This window comes from Oncorhynchus mykiss, chromosome 6 (assembly GCF_057628025.1).
Source record: "Oncorhynchus mykiss isolate SJ-2025 chromosome 6, ASM5762802v1, whole genome shotgun sequence".
Taxonomy (NCBI): domain Eukaryota; kingdom Metazoa; phylum Chordata; class Actinopteri; order Salmoniformes; family Salmonidae; genus Oncorhynchus; species Oncorhynchus mykiss.
The window spans coordinates 11,186,377-11,208,193 of record NC_143027.1 but is presented as its reverse complement, the minus strand read 5'-3'; the positions used below and the strand labels follow the sequence as shown (position 1 = coordinate 11,208,193).

Below are 21,817 nucleotides of genomic sequence, written 5' to 3'. Positions count from 1 at the left end.
ATAGCAACAACAACAACAAAAAAGCATACTGAGTTTGCTTCTTCCTAGTTGTCTCTGGAAACTTTCCCCACTGTGCACACAATTTACAATGGATATCGTTTTTAAAGTTGCAATATGTAAATGTTTGGGTCAACGTGACCAAATCCACATAGAAATGTGAGTTATAGATCTGTCATTCTACTTGAAAGTAAGTCTAAGAAGTGGTAGATCTGTTCTATGTACGCTATTTCTATGCTTCCCGTTCTTAAGTTTCGTCTTTGCGTCTTTTTCTTTCGGTTTCGTACACCAGCTTCAAACAGCTGAAAATACAATATTTTTGGTGATGGAAAAAATATATTTCATGGCGGTTTAGATGGTACAATGATTCTGTACACTACGCTAGCTTAGTTTGTCACATAAACTGAAATTAGGAGTTTTAGCAACCAGGAAATGGCAACGTAATTTCTGCATAGTGCACCTTTAACTAGGCTAAGTATTCCTTTACACACACACACACAGCACACATCAACATGTTTCTCATGATGACCGCATAACTAGATTTAAGATACAGTTCTGAAAATGACACGATGTGACTGACAACAAAACGTGCGTGTCGGCTATGCGTGCTCTTTTATTAACTCTAGGAGTTTCTTGTACGAAAGGTTTGTCTGTACAATGTGGCGAAGCACATATAGACCAAAATGGTCACTTAATCACTTTGTTAAACCTGGGAATGGTGGTTGTCTTGGAGGAGGGGTGCTGTTAGTCCTCATTTATATTGCTGCCGTCACACGCTGTTTGCCTACAGCTAAGCAGAGGAGAAAGCACTGAAAGCAGGGTTCATCATCGCCATCATTTATCTTCTATCACTCCGAGATGGCTTTTAGTGGCCGCAGCATTTCTGTGCCCATAGAAAGATAAGCTTGTGTGTCTTTTTTTCTTCTTCTCCTCGTTAAATGTCTCTAGTCTTTGTTTGCTATTCTTACTAATGTGTTTCCATAATGCACATTCAAATGACCCCCTGTAATTGCCTCTCTGTCGGTTCGGGGCCTAATGCAACACAAATGTGTGTCAGCACCCCATTATACTTGGCCTTGAGTGTCATCACTGAAAAGAACACGGTGCGAAGTGGAGATTGTGCCGGTGACAAGAACCCGCATATATTATGCTGTTGCGTTCCGTAAGTCTTAGGGGCTGTTGTTCTTCTCAAACGTCCCTCTTCTTTTTAGAGAAGTGGTGGAGTTAAGAAAAGTGTCGTGTGAAGATGTGTGTCCCCTCTCACACACTTTGGATATATCAGCTGTTTAATGTACTGAAACATGCATTCCACATGACCACATTCTAAACCGTACATGATCATGGCACCAGCTGGCGACCCGTTGCCTAGTTTTACAGGTTACTTTACTCAGCAGCAGCAGATGAGTTGCCCATTTTTAGTCTCCCGTGTGTAGATACTGCAAACCTATATAGGTTACTGCATCGAGGACAGGCAGATATAGAAAGTGTGTCCACAAGTGGGTCAGCTATTTCGAAAGGCTGGTGCGATTTCAGGAGGTCGTCTTGTTATTTCATTTTTTTTCTGGAGCACTCTCTTTCTCTCTCCCCCCTCTCTCTCTTTCTCTCCCTCCCTCTTTCTCTTTCTCCCTCCCTCTCTCTCTCTCTCTCTCTCTCTCTCTCCATCAGAGCTAATTAGCTTACAGGCAGAGCTAGCGCTGTCCTCTCTCCTTCCAGGCCCCTCATCACCACCAGGGACTGGCCTGCCCTGTTTTCCCCGCCACCGGACACTGTTCTTGGCATCAGTCCTGTCCACCCTGCTCCCAAAGGCTCTGGAGCAAAGACTTCTCAAAGTCCTGGGAAGTTATGAAGCCACGCAGCCGGAAGGGCATGTTCCTCCTACATAGGTGGAGCAATGAAGGGAGGAAGAATTGGGTTTGAAAGTAATAACTGAAGTGACAACTGGGGAGCAAGGCATTCGAATGACTCGACAAACTGAATAGATGTGAATCCTCTCGCTTCTTCAGACTGTATTTAAGGATTAGAGAGAGAGAGAGAGAGAGAGAGAGAGAGAGAGAGAGAGATTTATGTTCTCCAGAGACGTTTAAGAGCTCGAGGTACAGGCTATTTGAAAGTTTTTCAGGGGCTTAAATCAATTGAGATTGCTTTCTTTATCCAAGCCAATTTTCATTGGCTTTCTTAAGAGGGGACGTTTTATAGGGAATCAAAAAAGTACTTGATGTGCAACACTTTGTCCCTCTTTCTTTTCTTCCCCTCTGTCTAGTCTTCTAGTAGTCACTGTTGTCGCTACTTTAGTGCTTTTTGAGCTCGTTTCGGTTCGATTATTTTAAAAAATTAAGATTTCGGGTTTAGATATTGTTATTTTAAAGATTAAATGCACTATGAATTAGGTTGGTTGAGTGCTGTAACTGCTTATCACTTATTAACAATAATATATTCACATGACTTATTTCAGTTGTTGTATATATTACATTAGTTTTATTTGATGACTTTATTATTTCATTCCAAGTCATCATCTCATCACTATAGAGCTGCTGCCTATGCTGTCTGACAAAAATCACTATTTTAGTAGTTCTTCAAAGTAAATAAGGCATACTTTTATGACTGCTGAATACCAACTATCAACTACTTAGATGATGTATTTTCAGATAGAGATACCTCACGAAGCAACTGCTCTCTATCCCTCTCAATCGCACATTCTGCTGTCTCTTCCTCTCCCTATCTCTGCGCCCCACACAGACCGGACAAGTGGACACGCAATGGATTATGGTTATTGTAGTTAATTACCACGTTTTCTGCGCTAAACTATGTAGAATATAGGCCTGTTGGAATCTACAGCTCACTACTACATCAGATCTGATTTCTTTCTAGAGAAACCAAACTAAATGGAATTCAAATAATTGAACCAATATCGGTCAATTAGTTGTTTAAAAAACAGAAAATAACAGAAATGTTGCTTAATCGCTCAGCTTTACGCTATTTAAAAGGATGAAAGGGATCGCTAGAAGGCCCGGAATGTATAGTGTGCCTGTAAACTGTTGGAGACTTTAAAATGGGGAAAAAAACACTTAAGAGATAATTTCCTATAAGGGAGATATGATGTTAAATTAAAGATTGCTCTCACAGGCATTAATCTGCTTTTAGCAATGACAGACTTGTTATAGAGGCTCCATGAACATGGAGCAGACGGCTATCCCCGTGCCATGTGCCCACTGTGCCAGTCAGGTCCCAGCAGGGGTCTCTGTGCTGAGAGCAAGCCGCCAGGCCCTGGCAGTGCCACGCTCTCTGTTCTCCCCTCCACTGTTCTGTAGACACCTGTCTAAAGATGCATGGCGACCATTTCAAGTCCCAGCCTCAAACTGCTCAAAGCCATTCTGAACTTTTTCTGTCACCGACGAACCCTTGACCCCTCTCTTTAAAATCCCTGTGATGTTGTGTCCAGACAAAACTGTGTGTAAGGATGCCTCTCCCCCACCGCCAAACACCCCCTGTTGGGAGTCCTCTGGTGATTCCTACATCTCTCACGTCTCTCCTCGGCCCTGAACTCCGTTCGCAACGCTTTTAGAATTCCGAGAGGCACCTTGAGAGCTTTCCACTCTTTCCTAATCTCTGATCCCAGCTGGAGAGATGGGAGCGCACCAGGGGTGTAAGAAGAGTCTTCCACTGCAACGCACTTCCCACAACAAAACTACCCCGTTTAGTTTCTCTGTTTTGATTGTGTTGTTTTGTTCTGTTGTCGGTTTATTCTCAGTGCAATCATAGTGTGTCTATGAACAAGGAGCCAGGCTTGAGGACATGAGCTTCAGAGGGAGCTGTGAGTGAGGGTTAGGAACGGAAAATAATGTACTATTGACAGCTATATGGGCCAGGATTTGAGATTGAAACTGTGGAAGAGTAGGACGGAGATGTCTGTGTGAATTGTGAAGGTACAATGTTTTTGATAAAACCAGACTGGGAGAATATACAAACCCTACCCTATCCCGGACGACGCTGGGCCAATTGTGTGCCGCCCTAGCGGACTCTCGATCACGGCCGGTTGTGATACAGCCTAGGATCGAACCCGGTCTGTAGTGACGCCTCTAGCACTGCGATGCAGTGCCTCAGACTGTTGCGCCACTCGGGAGGCTGGGGAAGTGTTTTTTTAAGGAACAGTTTGACCGTCGCAAAGGTTTGAATGGGTTGAATATAATAGAATTAATCAATATCACTGTAGTTTCAATATAGTTTCAAGTTTTAATGTCACATGCAAAAGTACAGTGAAATGCCTTTCTTGCCAGCTCTAAACCCAACAATGCAATAGTCAATAACAATCTGATACTAGAAAAAAAACACAAGAAATTAGAATAGGAAAAAATGAAGTAAGTTGGCATACTATATAAACTCAAAAAAAGAAACATCCCTTTTTCAGGACCCTGTCTTTCAATGATAATTTCTAAAAATACAAATAACTAAACAGATCTTCATTGTAAAGGGTTTAAACACTGTTTCCCATGCTTGAATGAACCATAAACAATTAATGAACATGCACCTGTGGAACGCTCGTTAAGACACTAACAGCTTACAGACGGTAGGCAATTAAGGTCACAGTTATGAAAACTTAGGACACTGAAGATGATTTCTACTGACTCTGAAAAACACCAAAAGAAAGATGCCCAGGGTCCCTGCTCATCTGCGTGAACGTGCCTTAGGCATGCTGCATGGAGGCATGAGGACTGCAGATGTGGCCAGGGCAATAAATTGCAATGTCCGTACTGTGAGACGCCTAAGACAGTGCTACAGGGAGACAGAACGGACAGCTGATCGTCCTCGCAGTGGCAGACCACGTGTAACAACACCTGCACAGGATCAGTACTTCCGAACATCACACATGTGGGACAGGTACAGGATGGCAACAACAACTGCCCGACTTACACCAGGAAAGCACAATCCCTCCATCAGTGCTCAGACTGTCCTCAATAGGCTGAGAGAGGCTGGACTGAGGGCTTGTAGGCCTGTTGTAAGGCAGGTCCTCACCAGACATCACCGGCAACAAAGTCGCCTATGGGCACAAACCCACCGTCGCTGGACCAGACAGGACTGGCAAAAAGTGCTCCTCACTGACGAGTCGCTGTTTTGTCTCACCAGGGGTGATGGTCGGATTCGCTTTTATCGTGAAGGAATGAGCGTTACACCGAGGCCTGTACTCTGGAGCGGGATCGATATGGAGGTTCTTTCATGGACTGGGGCGGTGTGTCACAGCATCATCGGACTGAGCTTGTTGTCATTGCAGGCAATCTCAACGCTGTGCATTACAGGGAAGACGGACATCCTTCTCCCTCATGTGGTACCCTCCTGCAGGCTCATCCTGACATGACCCTCCAGCATGACAATGCCACCAGCCATACTGCTCATTCTATGCGTGATTTCCTGCAAGACAGGAATGTCAGTGTTCTGCCATGGCCAGCGAAGAGCCCGGATCTCAATCCCATTGAGCATGTCTGGGACTTGTTGGATCAGAGGGTGAGGGCTAGGGCCATTCCCCCCCCAGAAATGTCCGGGAACTTGCAGGTGCCTTGGTGGACGAGTGGAGTAACATCTCACACAAGAACTGGCATATCTGGTGCAGTCCATGAGGAAGAGATGCACTGCAGTACTTAATGCAGCTGGTGGGCACACCAGATATTGACTGTTACTTTTGATTTTGACACCCCCCCCTTTGTTCAGGGACACATTATTCAATTTCTGTTAGTCACATGTCTGTGGAACTTGTTCAGTTTATGTCAGTTGTTGAATCTTGTTATTTTCATACAAATATTTACACATGTTAAGTTTGCTGAAAATAAACGCAGTTGACAGTGAGAGGACGTTTATTTTTTTTGCTGTTCCTAGGCCGTCATTGAAAATAAGAATTTGTTCTTAACTGACTTGCCTAGTTAAATAAAGAAAATATATATATATTGTGACAAAGAAGGGGGTCGAGTGATAAATGGCAGATATGTGAGAGCACAACTAATAAACGGGCTCTGCCCGATCGCTAAAATGGCCACCCCGATCAGAACTACAGATCACAATATGGCCGACTGCCAAAACTACAAGTCCCAGAAGCAAGGGGGACGCTCAGAAGGTGGGGCCGACCCACAGATTAAGGGTCAAGACAAACCAGGAAGAGAGAGAGGGGGCTGGAAGGATCTGTGAACCATAGAGAAAGAGGCGATATATATCGGCTGGATTTACCGTGTATGAGCTGGACTGTTTTGGACTTACCTGTTGGCGTTTGGACCTGAACCTACCGAGAACCCGATTCGTGTACCAAACCCTGCTATCCTTCACCTAGCCTGCAGCCTGGGTGGACCCGGACGGAGAAACAAACACAGACACCGTCCTGTTCGAAATAACTCTCATTCTGAGGTGATTTTGGTGACAGTTTCCCACTTAATTTGTGACAAACGCTCCTAACCTTGAAGAGGTTTGCCATAATATATACAATGTCAGTTCCAGTACCATACTATATACAGGGTCAGTTCAATACCATACTATATACAGGGTCAGTTTAATACCATACTATATACAGGGTCAGTTTAATACCATACTATATACAGGGTCAGTTTAATACCATACTATATACAGGGTCAGTTTAATACCATACTATATACAGGGTCAGTTTAATACCATACTATATACAGGGTCAGTTTAATACCATACTATATACAGGGTCAGTTTAATACCATACTATATACAGGGTCAGTTCAATACCATACTATATACAGGGTCAGTTCCAATAGCGTATTTACAATGTGCCGGGATACTGGAGTGATAGAGGTAGATATGTATAAGGGTAAGTTGACTAGGCAACAGGATATAAGAAACAGAGTAGCAGCAGCTTGAATGTGGATAAGAAGGTCAATGAGGATACAAGGTTAACTCCGAAAGAGGATACAAGGTTAACTCCGAAAGAGGATACAAGGTTAACTCCGAAAGAGGATACAAGGTTAACTCTGAAAGAGGATACAAGGTTAACTCTGAAAGAGGATACAAGGTTAACTCCGAATGAGGATACAAGGTTAACTCCGAAAGAGGATACAAGGTTAACTCCGAAAGAGGATACAAGGTTAACTCCGAATGAGGATACAAGGTTAACTCCGAATGAGGATACAAGGTTAACTCAGAAAGTCAGTGTTGCTCTTTTGTTAGCTATTTATCAGTCCTATTGCTTGGGGATAGAAGCTGTTCAAGAGCCTGTTGGTGCCAGATTTGATGCAATGGCACCACGTGCCGTGCAGAAGTAGAGAGTATAGTCTTTGGCTTGGGTGGTTGGAGTCTTTAAGGATTTTCCGGGCCTTCCTATCACACTGCCTGATATAATGTCCTGGATGGCATGCAGCTCTCCCCGAGTGATGTACTGGGCTGTAGCACCACCCTCTGCCATGAGCTGTCGTCAATGAACAGCATTCTCACATAGGTGTTCCTCTTATTTAGGTGGATAGGGGCAGTGTGGAGAGCAATTGAGATTGTGTTATCTATGGATCTGTTGGGGCGGTATGCAAATTGGAATGGGTCTGGGATGATGGAGTTAATGTGTGCCATAACCAGATTATCAAAGCACTTCATGATTACAGATGTGAGATCACCCAATCCTCTGGGTCAGTGACGGCCCTCATAACCGCCTTGATGTTTTTGTTTTCAATACGTGCATTGAGTTTGTCTGGTAGAGAGGCATCGTTGGGCAGGCCTTCCTTTGTAATCTTTAATGGACTGTAGCCCCTACCACATGCGGAGGGCGTCGGACCCTGTGTAGTATGACTCCACCTTATTCCTATATTGTTCCTTTTCTCCTTTGATGACTGGAGGTCATAGTGGGACTTATTGTACTTATTCCTGTCCTAGTCTTTTTATGCCTGAAGTTTGGTTGAGAGACGCAAAGTGTTGAGATTTTTAGAATTGCATTCAAGAGTAAAATCTCCACAAATGTTTGCCCTAAATATTCACGACATAAGCTTCTTCAGCAGACATTGTCACGGGTCTCCACTGGTACTTATTTAAGCTAAGATTGTTCCTCTCCTGTTCGTATCCTTAACCAGCTAATTTAGGTCTCCGTCTCGTCCCCAGTTCTGGATCAACCTCTGCCTCTCCCGACTAATGGTACAGCATGGCAGAAAGTCTTCTTCTTCCCCTTCATACACATTCTCCCTCTACTCCCTCCTCTTTCTGCTGTCCCTCCATCTGTATCCCGGCCCATCTTTATGTTACTGGCTCTGTCCTGCTTCTCCCAGGCCACATATCAGTGCATGCTAAGGTGATTGAATGAGTTCTCGCCTGTGTCCAGAGCACAGCTCTTAACCATAACTCTTCTCGGGCTCCTGACACTGAGTCTAGCAAGGGGGGAGGGGATGAGGAGCAGACGCACCATTAAGCCTGATGTAATGCCAGGGGAGTGTGGGGCGGGCCCTGGAGGTGTGGTCTGGGCGGAGGCAGGGTTATTAGGGCCCTGAACAGAAGAGGGTTTTTACAGTGGTTTTACGGTGACCATCAATTTTTACTGGCAGAGGTCCCTCCATCTGCCTGCTGTACAGCTGCAGCAGCTCCCCCCACCGCCCAGACGCAGCCAGGGTCTTGTAAACACAGGAGGGCGGTAAGTGAGGCAGGTGCAACCCAGGGGGAAACGTAAAGGCATGCAGTCAGGGCTTTGGCACTGATCCATACTGGATCAGAGGAAGGTTATGTGAAGGAAGACAGATGTTTTTTCCTGACCTTGTGAACTGACCAAGAGACTATTGTGTACAGGACTAACCCCTGGTCCTACGTCAACATGACTAACTCCTGGTCCTACGTCAACAGGACTAACTCCTGGTCCTACGTCAACAGGACTAACTCCTGGTCCTGTTGTGTCCTGTCCTGTGTTGTGTTGTCGTGCTTCCTGCATTGTGGACTACTGGAGAATGATCCCTGCACCGTACTGCACTGTAGACCAGCTAGGCCCTGGCACTGTAGACCAGCTAGGCCCTGGCACTGTAGACCAGCTAGGCCCTGGCACTGTAGACCAGCTAGGCCCTGGCACTGTAGACCAGCTAGGCCCTGGCACTGTAGACCAGCTAGGCCCTGGCATCTGCCAGTTAAGGTACTGCTAGACCTTCACCCACCCAACCTTCTTCTCAGTCTGACCCTCGACCCCCAATCATTCCACCCCCGTAAGCCTTGTTTTCCTGTCAGCCTTCTTCCTCCCACCTCATAGTCCTGTGTCGGATGAGCGGAGGTCACTGTCTCATGCCCTGGCTGACCTCTGGCTGACCTCTCCGGTCCGTGATCCAGGAACAAGTACGGTCTAACCCAGCCACATACCACCTCTCTGCTAGTTTGGTTTCATTAGGATTTCATCACTGGTTTCATTAGGATTTCTACTGTGTAGTATGAATCAATCACTTTCCCTTTGGTTCATATTGTGGTCCTGTTGTTGCATGATGGGTATACCCAGGTTCTGCCCTTGTTTCTATTCTTTTCAGTTCTATGACTGTGGTTTGTTATTAAACAGTCCCCTTCCACCCACTAACAGAGCTGTTGCTTTGACACGGAGAAGGGCGTGTGTGTTGGTGTAATATATGTGTGTGTGTGTGTGTGATTGTGCCTGTGTGTTGGTACCAGGTGGACTGGAGGTGTGAGAGGAGTGAACAGACAGTGGGCTGCCTTGCCTTCTACCTACAGGGCGGCATAGCAGGGAGGGCGGTATAGCAGGGAGGGCGGTATAGCAGGGAGGGCGGTATAGCAGGGAGGGCGGTATAGCAGGGAGGGCGGTATAGCAGGCAGGGCGGTATAGCAGGCAGGGCGGTATAGCAGGCAGGGCGGTATAGCAGGGAGGGCGGTATAGCAGGGAGGGCGGTATAGCAGGCAGGGCGGTATAGCAGGGAGGGCGGTATAGCAGGGATGAAAGCTCCTGAGTAGTGTTCAAAGGTGGAGCTGCTTGCAGCAGGGGGTGTGTGTGTTTCTGTCGGGGGGGTGTGTGTTTCTGTGTCTGTCGGGGGGGGGGAGGGTGTTTCTGTGTCTGTCCGGGGGGGGGGGGGTGTGTTTCCGTGTCTGTCATCCCTTTGATCCTTTTTGGGTTTCCCACCGAGGTTTGTCTTGTTGCCTGGTTCAGACATGCAACCATACACAGAGTATAGTGATACAAACAACCTGTGTAATACCGGCGGACTGTGGAGTCCAACCACTTCTGAGGGTTGGGGTTGGTAAATGATTTCATCATCTGAGAACATTGCTTGTCATATTCTCTAGGTTGTATTATGTGTATACCAACTCACATCACAAAGTCGCTAGTTTCAAAGCCAGGAGGAAAGTGCATGTTCCTTTTTTCTTTGGGGATCTGTGCTGTTTGAGTTTGTCTGGCTGCTGTGCGTGATGCCCGTGATCGTTTGTGCGTGCGTGCGCTTGTGTTGTGTTTAGTGGAGAGTGTGTCTGCCGATAATTTAAGAGTTGCTCTCTGCTGAATCATTATACAGGATTAAATTGAGATAAGTGCGCTGGCTCCTGGCCAGGCGAGCGTGGGCCAATCTGAACAACTACCATGTTCACAATAATGAGATGTCGTCCCAGAGGAGAAGGGCTACACGCCTCCTAGCACCTCTCTGCTCTGCTGCTAGCCACTTCCTGTAGTGCCCTTCCAGCCCCCCTCCCCCTCCTTTATTTGTCACATGCGCCGAATACAACAGACTTTACAGTGAAATGCTTATTTACAAACCCTTAACCAGCAATGCAGTTTGAAGAAAATAGAGTTAGGAAAATATTTACTAAATAAACAAAAAAAATTAAAGTAACACAATAAAATAACAATAATGGGGCTATATACAGGGGGTACCGAGTCAATGTGCAGGGGGGACAGGTTAGTTGAGGTAATTTGTACATGTAAGTAGGAGTGGAGTGACTTGGGGGTAGAAGCTTTTAAGGAGCGTTTTGGACTGAGACTTGGCTCTCCGGTACTGCTTGTTCTCTTTGCAACCGCACGGCAGTCTATGACTTGGGTGACTGGAGTCTTTGACAATTTTTTGGGCCTTCCTCTGACACCGCCTAGTATATACAGTGCCTTGCGAAAGTATTCGGCCCCCTTGAACTTTGTGACCTTTTGCCACATTTCAGGCTTCAAACATAAAGATATAAAACTGTATTTTTTTGTGAAGAATCAACAACAAGTGGGACACAATCATGAAGTGGAACGACATTTATTGGATATTTCAAACTTTTTTAACAAATCAAAAACTGAAAAATTGGGCGTGCAAAATTATTCAGCCCCTAGCATTATGTCCAGCTAGCAGCAGGAAGCTTGGTCACAAAAATCAGAAAAGCAATCAAATTAAATCGTTTACATTTGATGAGCTTCGGATGTTTTCAATCACGAGACCCCCAGTTAGACAGCAAATGTTCCTTTTGTTCCATAAAGATTGTTTTTATAGCCAAAATTCCTCCGTTTCTTGTCCACGTTTTGTTGAGAAATCCACTGGAAATTGCGGTCACGACAACGCCGAAAAAACCCCTCCAAATTAGATCCATAATATCGACAGAAACATGGCAAACATAATTGTAACCCAATTACCAACAGATTGGAGGCCCGTGTGACCCAATTACCAACAGATTGGAGGCCCGTGTGACCCAATTACCAACAGATTGGAGGCCCGTGTGACCCAATTACCAACAGATTGGAGGCCCGTGTGACCCAATTACCAACAGATTGGAGGCCCGTGTGACCCAATTACCAACAGATTGGAGGCCCGTGTGACCCAATTACCAACAGATTGGAGGCCCGTGTGACCCAATTACCAACAGATTGGAGGCCCGTGTGACCCAATTACCAACAGATTGGAGGCCTGTGTAACCAACAAGTGTCATTGTTGCAGCTTTCTATTAGTCATGCCTTTGCACCAGTGAGCAGGGTGAACTTGGTGTCCGTGATAAGTTTGTCAAGGTAACGAACGATGGTCTAAAGTGCTGACAGAAGGCGTGGTGCCCGGTGGGCCAGTGCCCGGTGGGCCGGTGGGTGACTGTCAGCAGAAGGTGAGGCGTGCTCCAGCAGTCCCCCTTCTCCCCCGCGGGCAGGGGGAACAGAACGGGGAGGCAGCACCTCGCTGGGGACAGATGGCCCGACAGACAGGAACAGCTAGGCACAATGAACAAGTTAATAAATAATAATCTCAACAATGACACTGACTACAGGAGGAGGAAGAGGACAGGCAGCCTAGTTACTGTACACACAGGCAGAGGGATACTGGAGGAGAATGAAGAGGAGGAGGAATAGGACAGGGAGGCCTGTTCACACAGGCAGGGAGATACTGGAGGAGGAAGAGGAGGATGGGACAGGACATGCAGGCAGCCTAGATACAGTACACACAGACAGGGAGATACTAGAGGAGGAGGAACAGGACAGGGAGGCCAGATACTGTTCACACAGGCAGGGAGATACTAGAGGAGGAAGAGGAGGACAGGACAGGACATGCAGGCAGCCTAGATACTGTTCACACAGGCAGGGAGATACTGGAGGAGAGGGGGGGAGGAGGAGGAGGAGGACAGGGAGGCCAGATACTGTTCACACAGGCAGGGAGATACTGGAGGAGAGGGGGAGGAGGACAGGGAGGCCAGATACTGTTCACACAGGCAGGGAGATACTAGAGGAGGAAGAGGAGGAGGAACAGGACAGGGAGGCCAGATACTGTTCACACAGGCAGGGAGATACTAGAGGAGGAAGAGGAGGACAGGACAGGACATGCAGGCAGCCTAGATACTGTTCACACAGGCAGGGAGATACTAGAGGAGGAAGAGGAGGAACAGGACAGGGAGGCCAGATACTGTTCACACAGGCAGGGAGATACTAGAGGAGTAAGAGGAGGACAGGACAGGACATGCAGGCAGCCTAGATACTGTAGACACAGGCAAGGAGATACTGGAGGAGAGGGGGAGGAGGATGGACTGGACAGGCAGCCTAAATGCACACGGGCAGGCCAGGGAGATGCTGGAGGTGGGAGAAGAGACAGGCAGGCAACCTAAATGGAGGAGGAGGAGGATAAAATAGTTAATTTTCCAGGATACTCCCACTTTGAGCTAATAGTCCGTTTACTTATATGCACTGTATCATTGTTATATTATGGTGCCATGACACTGACCGGCAAGCAGAGCACATGGTCCTCGATGGGCTGTTTGCTGTGAAATGGAGATGTCGAGTGATTCTGGAACTAGACAGGCCAGTACATCAGGAGACATGGAGGAGGCCGTAGGAGGGCAACAACCCAGCAGCAGGACCGCTACCTCCGCCTTTGTGCAAAGAGGAGCAGGAGGAGCACTGCCAGAGCCCTGCAAAATGACCTCCAGCAGGCCACAAATGTGCATGTGTCTGTTCAAACGGTCAGAAACAGACTCCATGAGGGTGGTATGAGGGCCCGACATCCACAGGTGGGGGTTGTGCTTACTGCCCAACACCGTGCAGGACGTTTGGCATTTGCCAGAGAACACCAGGATTGGTAAATTCGCCACTGGTGCCATGTGCTCTTCACAGATAAAAGCAGGTTCACACTGAGCACATGTGACAGACGTGACAGAGTCTGGAGACGCCATGGAGAACGTTCTGCTGCCTGCAACATCCTCCAGCATGACCGGTTTGGCGGTGGGTCAGTCATGGTGTGGGGTGGCATTTTTTTGGGGGTCGCACAGCCCTCCATGTGCTCGCCAGAGGTAGCCTGACTGCCATTAGGTACCGAGATGAGATCCTCAGACCCCTTGTGAGACCATATGCTGGTGCGGTTGGCCCTGGGTTCCTCCTAATGCAAGACAATGCTAGATCTCATGTGGCTGGAGTGTGTCAGCAGTTCCTGCAAGAGGAAGGCATTGATGCTATGGATTGGCCCGCCCGTTCCCCAGACCTGAATCCAATTGAGCACATCTGAGACATCATGTCTCGCTCCATCCACCAACGCCACGTTGCACCACAGACTGTCCAGGAGTTGGCGGATGCTTTAGTCCAGGTCTGGGAGGAGATCCCTCAGGAGACCATCCGCCACCTCATCAGGAGCATGCCCAGGTGTTGTAGGGAGGTCATACAGGCACGTGGAGGCCACACACACTATTGAGCCTCATTTTGACTTGTTTTAAGGACATTACACCAAAGTTGGATCAGCCTGTAGTGTGGTTTTCCACTTTAATTTTGAGTGTGACTCGACATCAAGACCTCCATGGGTTGATAAATTTGATTTCCATTGATCATTTTTGCGTGATTTTGTTGTCAGCACATTCAACTGTGTAAAGAAAAAAGTATTTAATAAGAATATTTAATTCATTCAGATGTAGGATGTGTTATTTTAGTGTTCCCTTTATTTTTTTGAGCAGTGTATATCAAACTGCTGTGTAGGTTTTTCAATAACGCCAGGAGTAACAATGGCCGCTTTACTCTGTAGCGCAAAACTCACTCTGAGAGCCCCTACCTATCCACTTACGCAATGTGATCTTTCACGCTCGTTTTTCAAAATAAAAGCCTGAAACTATGTCTAAAGACTGTTGACACCTTAGGGAAGCCATAGAAAAATGAATCTGGTTGATATCCCTTTAAATGGAGGATAGGCATGCATAGGAACAGAGGTTTCAAAATAAGAGGCACTTCCTGATTGGATTTTCCTCAGGTTTTCGCCTGAGGAAAATGAGTGAGTTATACTCACAGACAATATTTCTACAGTTTTGGAAACGTTAGAGTTTTCTATCCTAATCTGACAATTATATGCATATTCTAGTTTCTGGGGCTGAGAAATAGGCCGTTTCAAATGGTTACGTTTTTTTTTGCCAAAAACGAAAATACTGCCCCCTACAAGCAAAAGGTTAAGTCTTTCTTAAACTGCATTGTTGGTTAAGGGCTTGTAAGTAAGCAGTTCATGGTAAGGTCTGTATTGTATTTGGCTCATGTGACAAATAAAGTTTGATTTGGTTTCATTGCTGTTCTTATCAGTAGGATGTTCTTCCATCTGCCCCCACTGACTCACTGCAAATTGTGATTGGTGCAAATATTAATTGACTGTATGAGCGGGTTAATATAATTACTATCATACCACTGGATGTCAGTAGGGATGACGGGGCGCTAAATGTCTCTCTCACCCCCTCAGCCTTTTGTTAAAGGTTAAGCCAGAATACAATTTTAACAGAGTTGTCTACTCTCAAGTTCCCTTGTTACTTGTCTATTCTATTCTACTTTGCTGCCTTCTGTTGTCTGGCACCAGTGATGTTTCATCCTTCCCCAGAACACACTGTTATTGTATCCTCTTTGTATCCTTTTGTTCTCTTCTCTAACTGTCACTCCACCATCACTCATCATTACTCATTGATTCTATGTCCCCTCTCTGTTCTCATCTCCTTTCTTACATCCCTATTCCTGTGTCCCTCTTTCTCTGCCCCCCCCCCTTTCCTCCATGTTCACCCCCCCCCTTTTCCATCTCCTTGTCTCCTTTTTAGATTCCCCTTATTACTCGCTTTTCTTTTGCTCCCTCATATTCGTTCTATTGATCCCATTCTTCTCTGTCCTCCGATGTCTCCTTCTCTGGCTTCACTACCTTGTGTTGCACGTAGTCCCGTTAGAATGCTAATTCCAACCATGGTTAACTTCTCTTCGTTCTCCACATTTCTGATGTATGCCATCTGTCCCTTTATGTCCTCTCTTCATGTTGCCACCCAATAAGCATCCAAATGTCCAGTCCTTTTTCTTTAACAAGTTCCCCCGAGAACAATATTGTCAGAATTAGGGGACTTTATGGGGTTTACATTTATTTGTGACAATTCACAGATTATTGCTCATGTAGGAAGGGATGTTTGAGCTATCCACAATATAATTTAATTCATGTAAACAATTCATGTTGTATGTATTCATCGTGTTTGTCTCTAACATACTCATCTCTCCATATTGTTGTTTTCCCATCCACTCCTTGGCTTCGCAGTGACCAGCATCATGTGATGTGGCTGAGGCACCATGCAGGTAGGAGATCTCTCTCTGTGTGATGCAGCCAGTCTGCCTGTCTATCTGTCTGCCTGTCTGTAATCAAAGCAGGGTGGCACTCCCATCACTCCCTCTAATCACCAAACACAGAAAACATCCTAATAATGTCATTTTAAATGAATAAATCCCAATTACCCAATCCGGGAATATACCACTGAAGGTGTTCAAAACAATCACATTTGATTTACTTGCATCTCCGCCATCACATTAAACGACTGTCCATGTAGGTGTGCTGTCTTTTTCATTTTGATCGCTGTCTCTTGGTGAGCAGTCTCCCATGGTTCCATCCTATGGCAGATTAGAATGGATTTTCATACAGAAAAGGTCAGACTATGACATGTCTATAGAGTCCAATAAAACCAAACATTTACAATGACCAAAAGCAGAGAGAATGCCAAGAGTGTGCAACGCCGTCATCAAGGCAAAGGGTGGCTACTTTTTAAGAATCTCAAATATAAAATATATTTTTGATTTGTTTAACACTTTTTTGATTACTACATGATTCCATATGTGTTATTTCATAGTTTTGATGTCTTCACTATTATTCTACAATGTAGAAAATAGTACAAATAAAGAAACCCTAGAATGAGCAGGTGTGTCTAAACATTTGACTGGTACTGTAAGTATTCAGACCCTTTAGTCAGTACTTTGTTGAATACTTTCCAAATGCACTGTGAATTTTGTTAGTGTCCCCTTTAGCTAACACCGTAACGTTAGCTAATCTTCCTGGGGTCCAACACCAATTAATAAGACAATTACAAACTATTTTAAGTGAAGACTTTACAAACATTTAACAAGTAGACCATACAGACAGGTATTTTAATTGACGGGAAACACATTTAACATTAAATTGATGCTTTCTATTTCCCTTCCAGTCATATGGTCTTTCGCATTAGATGTTCTTATATTTTTTTCTAGAAGGTGGATTTACTTTTTGCCTGAGAAATATGGATTAGGTAAAGAGTTCCATTCAGCTATGGCTCTATGTAAAACTGTTGATTCATGTCGAATTTGTCCTTGGCTTGGGTTGTCTTTATATGCCCTTAATTTACTATCGGTAGACTGGATAATAATTTGTTTTCAACATGAAACCATGAGAGATTCTGATGCATTTGGATAATATTCATACAGATAGTGCAATGAAGAGATGATCTGGCAGCCCTGTTTAGAGCAATGAAAAGATGATCTGGCAGCCCTGTTTAGAGCAATGAAGAGATGATCTGGCAGCCCTGTTTAGAGCAATGGAGAGATGATCTGGCAGCCCTGTTTAGAGCAATGAAGAGATGATCTGGCAGCCCTGTTTAGAGCAATGAAGAGATGATCTGGCAGCCCTGTTTAGAGCAATGAAGAGATGATCTGGCAGCCCTGTTTAGAGCAATGGAGAGATGATCTGGCAGCCCTGTTTAGAGCAATGAAGAGATGATCTGGCAGCCCTGTTTAGAGCAATGAAGAGATGATCTGGCAGCCCTGTTTAGAGCAATGAAGAGATGATCTGGCAGCCCTGTTTAGTGCAATGAAGAGATTATCTGGCAGCCCTGTTTAGAGCAATGAAGAGATGATCTGGCAGCCCTGTTTTGAGCCATTTGGAGCTTTTTCACATCTTTCTTTGCTGTAGATGACTGGATAGTGTGATAGGACCAGGGATTTAATCACCTGATTCAGAGTGCAAGACGTTACATACTCTGAACATTTTCTTGTAACAGAAATTCCCTTACCCATAACAATATTATCTGACGTCTAGTAGTTTTTTTTTCTTCACTCGCTCTACATGCGTTCTATTCATTGACAAATTCAATTGGGGATCATCAGCAAGCATATATCTTGAAACAAATACAATACATTTAGCTTTGGAAATGTTCAACACCAATTTGTTCATATCAACCCAAACAGACACCATTCTTAGTTTACTACTCAGTACATCTGTTGGCTCATTACATTCTGATGCTGCGCTATACATTGTAGAGTCATCATCATACATTGCCAGTCTTGCTTTGTTCATTACTGAAGGTAGTAAATCATTAGGAAAGATAGAGTAGAGAAGTGGGCCTAGGCAGCTTCCTTGAGAAACACCACAGTGAATATCTTTACTGATCAAATAAAAGTTTAGTTGTCACGTGCGCCGAATACAACAGGTGTAAACCTTACAGCGAAATGCTTACTTACAGGCTCTAACCAATGGTGCGAAAAAAAGGGGGAAAAAGTGTGTGTGTGTAGGTAAGTAAAGAAATAAAACAACAGTAAAAAGGCATTTGAAAAAAGAGTAGCAAGACTATATCTTGACACCTGTTAGTCATGCTTATTGAGGTAGTATGTACATGTAGGTATCGTTAAAGTGACTATACATATATACGATGAACAGAGAGTTGCAGAAGCGTAAAAAGAGGGGTTGGCGGGTGGTGGGACACAATGCAGATAGCCCGGTTAGCCAATGTGCGGGAGCACTGGTTGGTCGGGCCAATTTAGGTAGTATGTACATTAATATATAGTTAAAGTGACTATGCATATAAGATAAACAGAGAGTAGCAGCAGCGTAAAAGAGGGGTTGGGGGGGCACACAATGCAAATAGTCCGGGTAACCATTTGGTTACCTGTTCAGGAGTCTTATGGCTTGGGGGTCAAAACTGTTGAGAATCCTTTTTTTCCTAGACTTGGCACTCCGGTACTGCTTGCCATGCAGTAGTAGAGAGAACAGTCTATGACTGGGGTGGCTGGGGTCTTTGACAATTTTTAGGGCCTTCCTCTGACACTGCCTAGGGTAGAGGTCCTAGATGGCAGGCAGCTTTGCCCCAGTGATGTACTGGGCCGTACACACTACCCTCTGAAGTTCATTGCGGTCGGAGGCTGAGCAATTGCCGTATCAGGCAGTGATGCAACCGGTCAGGATGCTCTCGATGTTGCAGCTGTAGAACCTTTTGAGGATCTCAGGACCCATGCCAAATCTTTTTAGTTTCCTGAGGGGCAATAGGCTTTGTCGTGCCCTCTTCACGACTGTCTTGGTGTGTTTGGACCATTCTAGTTTGTTGTTGACGTGGACACCAAGGAATTTAAAGCTCTCAACCTGCTCCACTACGGCCCCGTCGATGAGAATGGGGACGTGCTCGGTGCTCCTTTTCCTGTAGTCCACAATCATCTCCTTAGTCTTGGTTACGTTGAGGGATAGGTTGTTATTCTGGCACCACCTGGCCAGGTCTCTGACCTCCTCCCTATAGGCTGTCTCGTCGTTGTCGGTGATCAGGCCTACCACTGTTGTGTCGTCAGAAAACTTAATGATGGTTTTGGAGTCGTGCCTTGCCATGCAGTCGTGAGTGAACAGGGAGTACTGGAGGGGACTGAGCACGCACCCCTGGGGAGCTCCAGTGTTGAGGATCAGCGTGGCAGATGTGTTGCTACCTACCCTCACCACCTGGGGGCGGCCTGTCAGGAAGTCCAGGATCCAGTTGCAGAGGGAGGTGTTTTGTCCCAGGATCCTTAGCTTGGTGATGAGCTTTGAGGGTACTATGGTGTTGAACGCTGAGCTGTAGTCAATGAACAGCATTCTCACATATGTGTTCCTTTTGTCCAGGTGGGAAAGGGCAGTGTGGAGTGCAGTAGATATTGTATCATCTGTGGATCTGTTTGGGTGGTATGCAAATTGGAGTGGGTCTAAGGGTTTCTGGGATAATGGTGTTGTGAGCCATTACCAGCCTTTCAAAGCACTTCATGGCTGCGGACGTAGTCTGTAGTCATTTAGGCAGGTTGTCTTTGTGTTCTTGGGCACAGGGACTATGGTGGTCTGCTTGAAGCATGTTGGTATTACAGTCTCAATCAGAGACATGTTGAAAATGTCAGTGAAGACACCTGCCAGTTGGTCAACACATGCCCGGAGCACATGTCCTGGTAATCCGTCTGGCCCCGCAGCCTTGTGTATGTTGACCTGTTTAAAGGTCTTACTCACGTCGGCTACGGAGTGCGTGATCACACAGTTGTCTGGAACAGCTGATGCCCTCATGCATGCCTCAGTGTTGCTTGCCTCGAAGCAAGCTTAGAAATGATTTAGCTCGTCTGGTAGGCTCGTGTCACTGGGCAGCTCGCGGCTTTGCTTCTCTTTGTAGTCTGTAATAGTTTGCAAGCCCTGCAACATCCGACGAGCATCGTAGCCGGTGTAGTATGATTCAATCTTAGCCCTGTATTTACGCTTTGCCTGTTTGATGGTTCATCGCAGGGCATAGCGGGATTTCTTGTAGCTTCCGGGTTAGAGTCCTGCACCTTGAAAGCGGCAGCTCTACCCTTTAGTTCAGTGTGAATGTTGCCTGTAATCGATGGCTTCTGGTTGGGGTATGTACGTACAGTCACTGCACTTATTGATAAAGCCAGTGACTGATGTGGTGTATTCCTCAATGTCATCGGAGGAATCCCGGAACATGTTCCAGTCTGTGATAACAAAACAGTCCTGTAGTTTAGCATCTGCTTCATCTGACCATTTTGAGTCACTGGTGCCTCCTGCTTTAATTTTTGCTTGTAAGCAGGAATCAGGAGGATAGAGTTGTAGTCGGATTTACCAAATGGAGGGCGAGGGAGAGCTTTGTACACGTCTCTGTGTGTGGAGTACAGGTGATCTAGAATTTTTTTTCCCCCTCTGATTGCACATTTAACATGTTGTTAGGGATTTGGTAGAATTGCAGTTTCCCTGCATTAAAGTCTCCGGCCACTAGGAGCGCCGCCTCTGGGTGAGTGGTTTCCTGTTTGATTGAAAAGTTACCATTAAAGAACACTTTTTGCCTTTTCCTGGATAGATAGTTTTCCATAAAGGACTGCAGACTTAAAACCATAACATTTGAGTTTACAAAGTAACAGTTCATGATCAATTACATCAAAAACAGCACTGACATCTAGCAACACTGCACCATATAACTTCCATATAACTTCCTGTCATCCATACTCTTTAACCAATCATCTGTCATTTGTGCTAAGGCCGTACTTGTAGAATGCCCCTCTGTTTGCATGCTGGAACCCCGTTGTCAGACCATAACATGAGAAATAATCCTGGATTTGTTCAGATAAAAAAAAAAATCCAATAATTGACTTAACACAGAAAGCAAGCTTATATGATGACTATTAGGACCAGTGAATGCATATTTTTTTATCCTTAGGTAGTGGAATGACCTTGTGGCCCTTCCAGACTTCTGGGCACACCCTATACATCAAGCATGTATTAAACATATGAGCGATTGGGGCTGATATTTGTTTAGCTGGAACTCTATCAATTTGGCATCAAGATGATCTGTATCAGGTGACTTGTCATCCGAAAGAGACAACAGCATCCTTTTTACCTCTTCCCTTTCTACTTGGTGAAATTAAAACATACATTGCCTCTCCTTCATGATGCAATTTTTTTATAAGGGTACAGTTGAAGTCGGACTTTTACAAACACTTAGGTTGGAGTCATTAAAACTTGTTTTTCGACCACTCCGCAAATTTCTTGTTAACAAACTATAGTTTTGGCAAGTCGGTTAGGACATCTACTTTGTGCATGACAAGTCATTTTTTTCAACAATTGTTTACAGACAGAATATTTCACTTATAATTCACTGTGTCAATATTCCAGTGGGTCAGAAATTTACATACACTAAGTTTACTGTGCCTTTAAACAGCTTGGAAAATTCCCGAAAATGATATCATGGCTTTAGAAGCTTCTGATGGGCTAATTGACATAATTTGAGTCAATTGGAGGTGTACCTGTGGATGTATTTCAAGGCCTACCTTCAAACTCTCAGTGCCTCTTTGCTTGAAATCATGGGAAAATCAAAAGAAATCAGCCAAGACCTCTGAATTTTTTTTGTAGACTTCCACAAGTCTGGTTCATCC

General features: G+C 45.3%; 1 protein-coding gene across 2 annotated transcripts in view; it reads left to right on the top strand.

Moving 5' to 3' along the window:
- LOC110525252 (serine-rich coiled-coil domain-containing protein 1) overlaps positions 1-21,817 on the top strand; it is a 124,788-nt gene that overhangs the window by 50,898 nt on the left and 52,073 nt on the right. Inside the window, exon 10 of one of the 2 annotated variants that reach the window (XM_036979390.2) lies at positions 15,915-15,952. The exons of the other annotated variant lie outside the window; for it this stretch is intronic. Coding sequence (XP_036835285.2) covers positions 15,915-15,917 — 3 coding nt within the window. The 3' untranslated portion in view covers positions 15,918-15,952. The remainder of the gene's footprint in view (positions 1-15,914; positions 15,953-21,817) is intronic. 2 annotated transcript variants of the gene reach the window in all.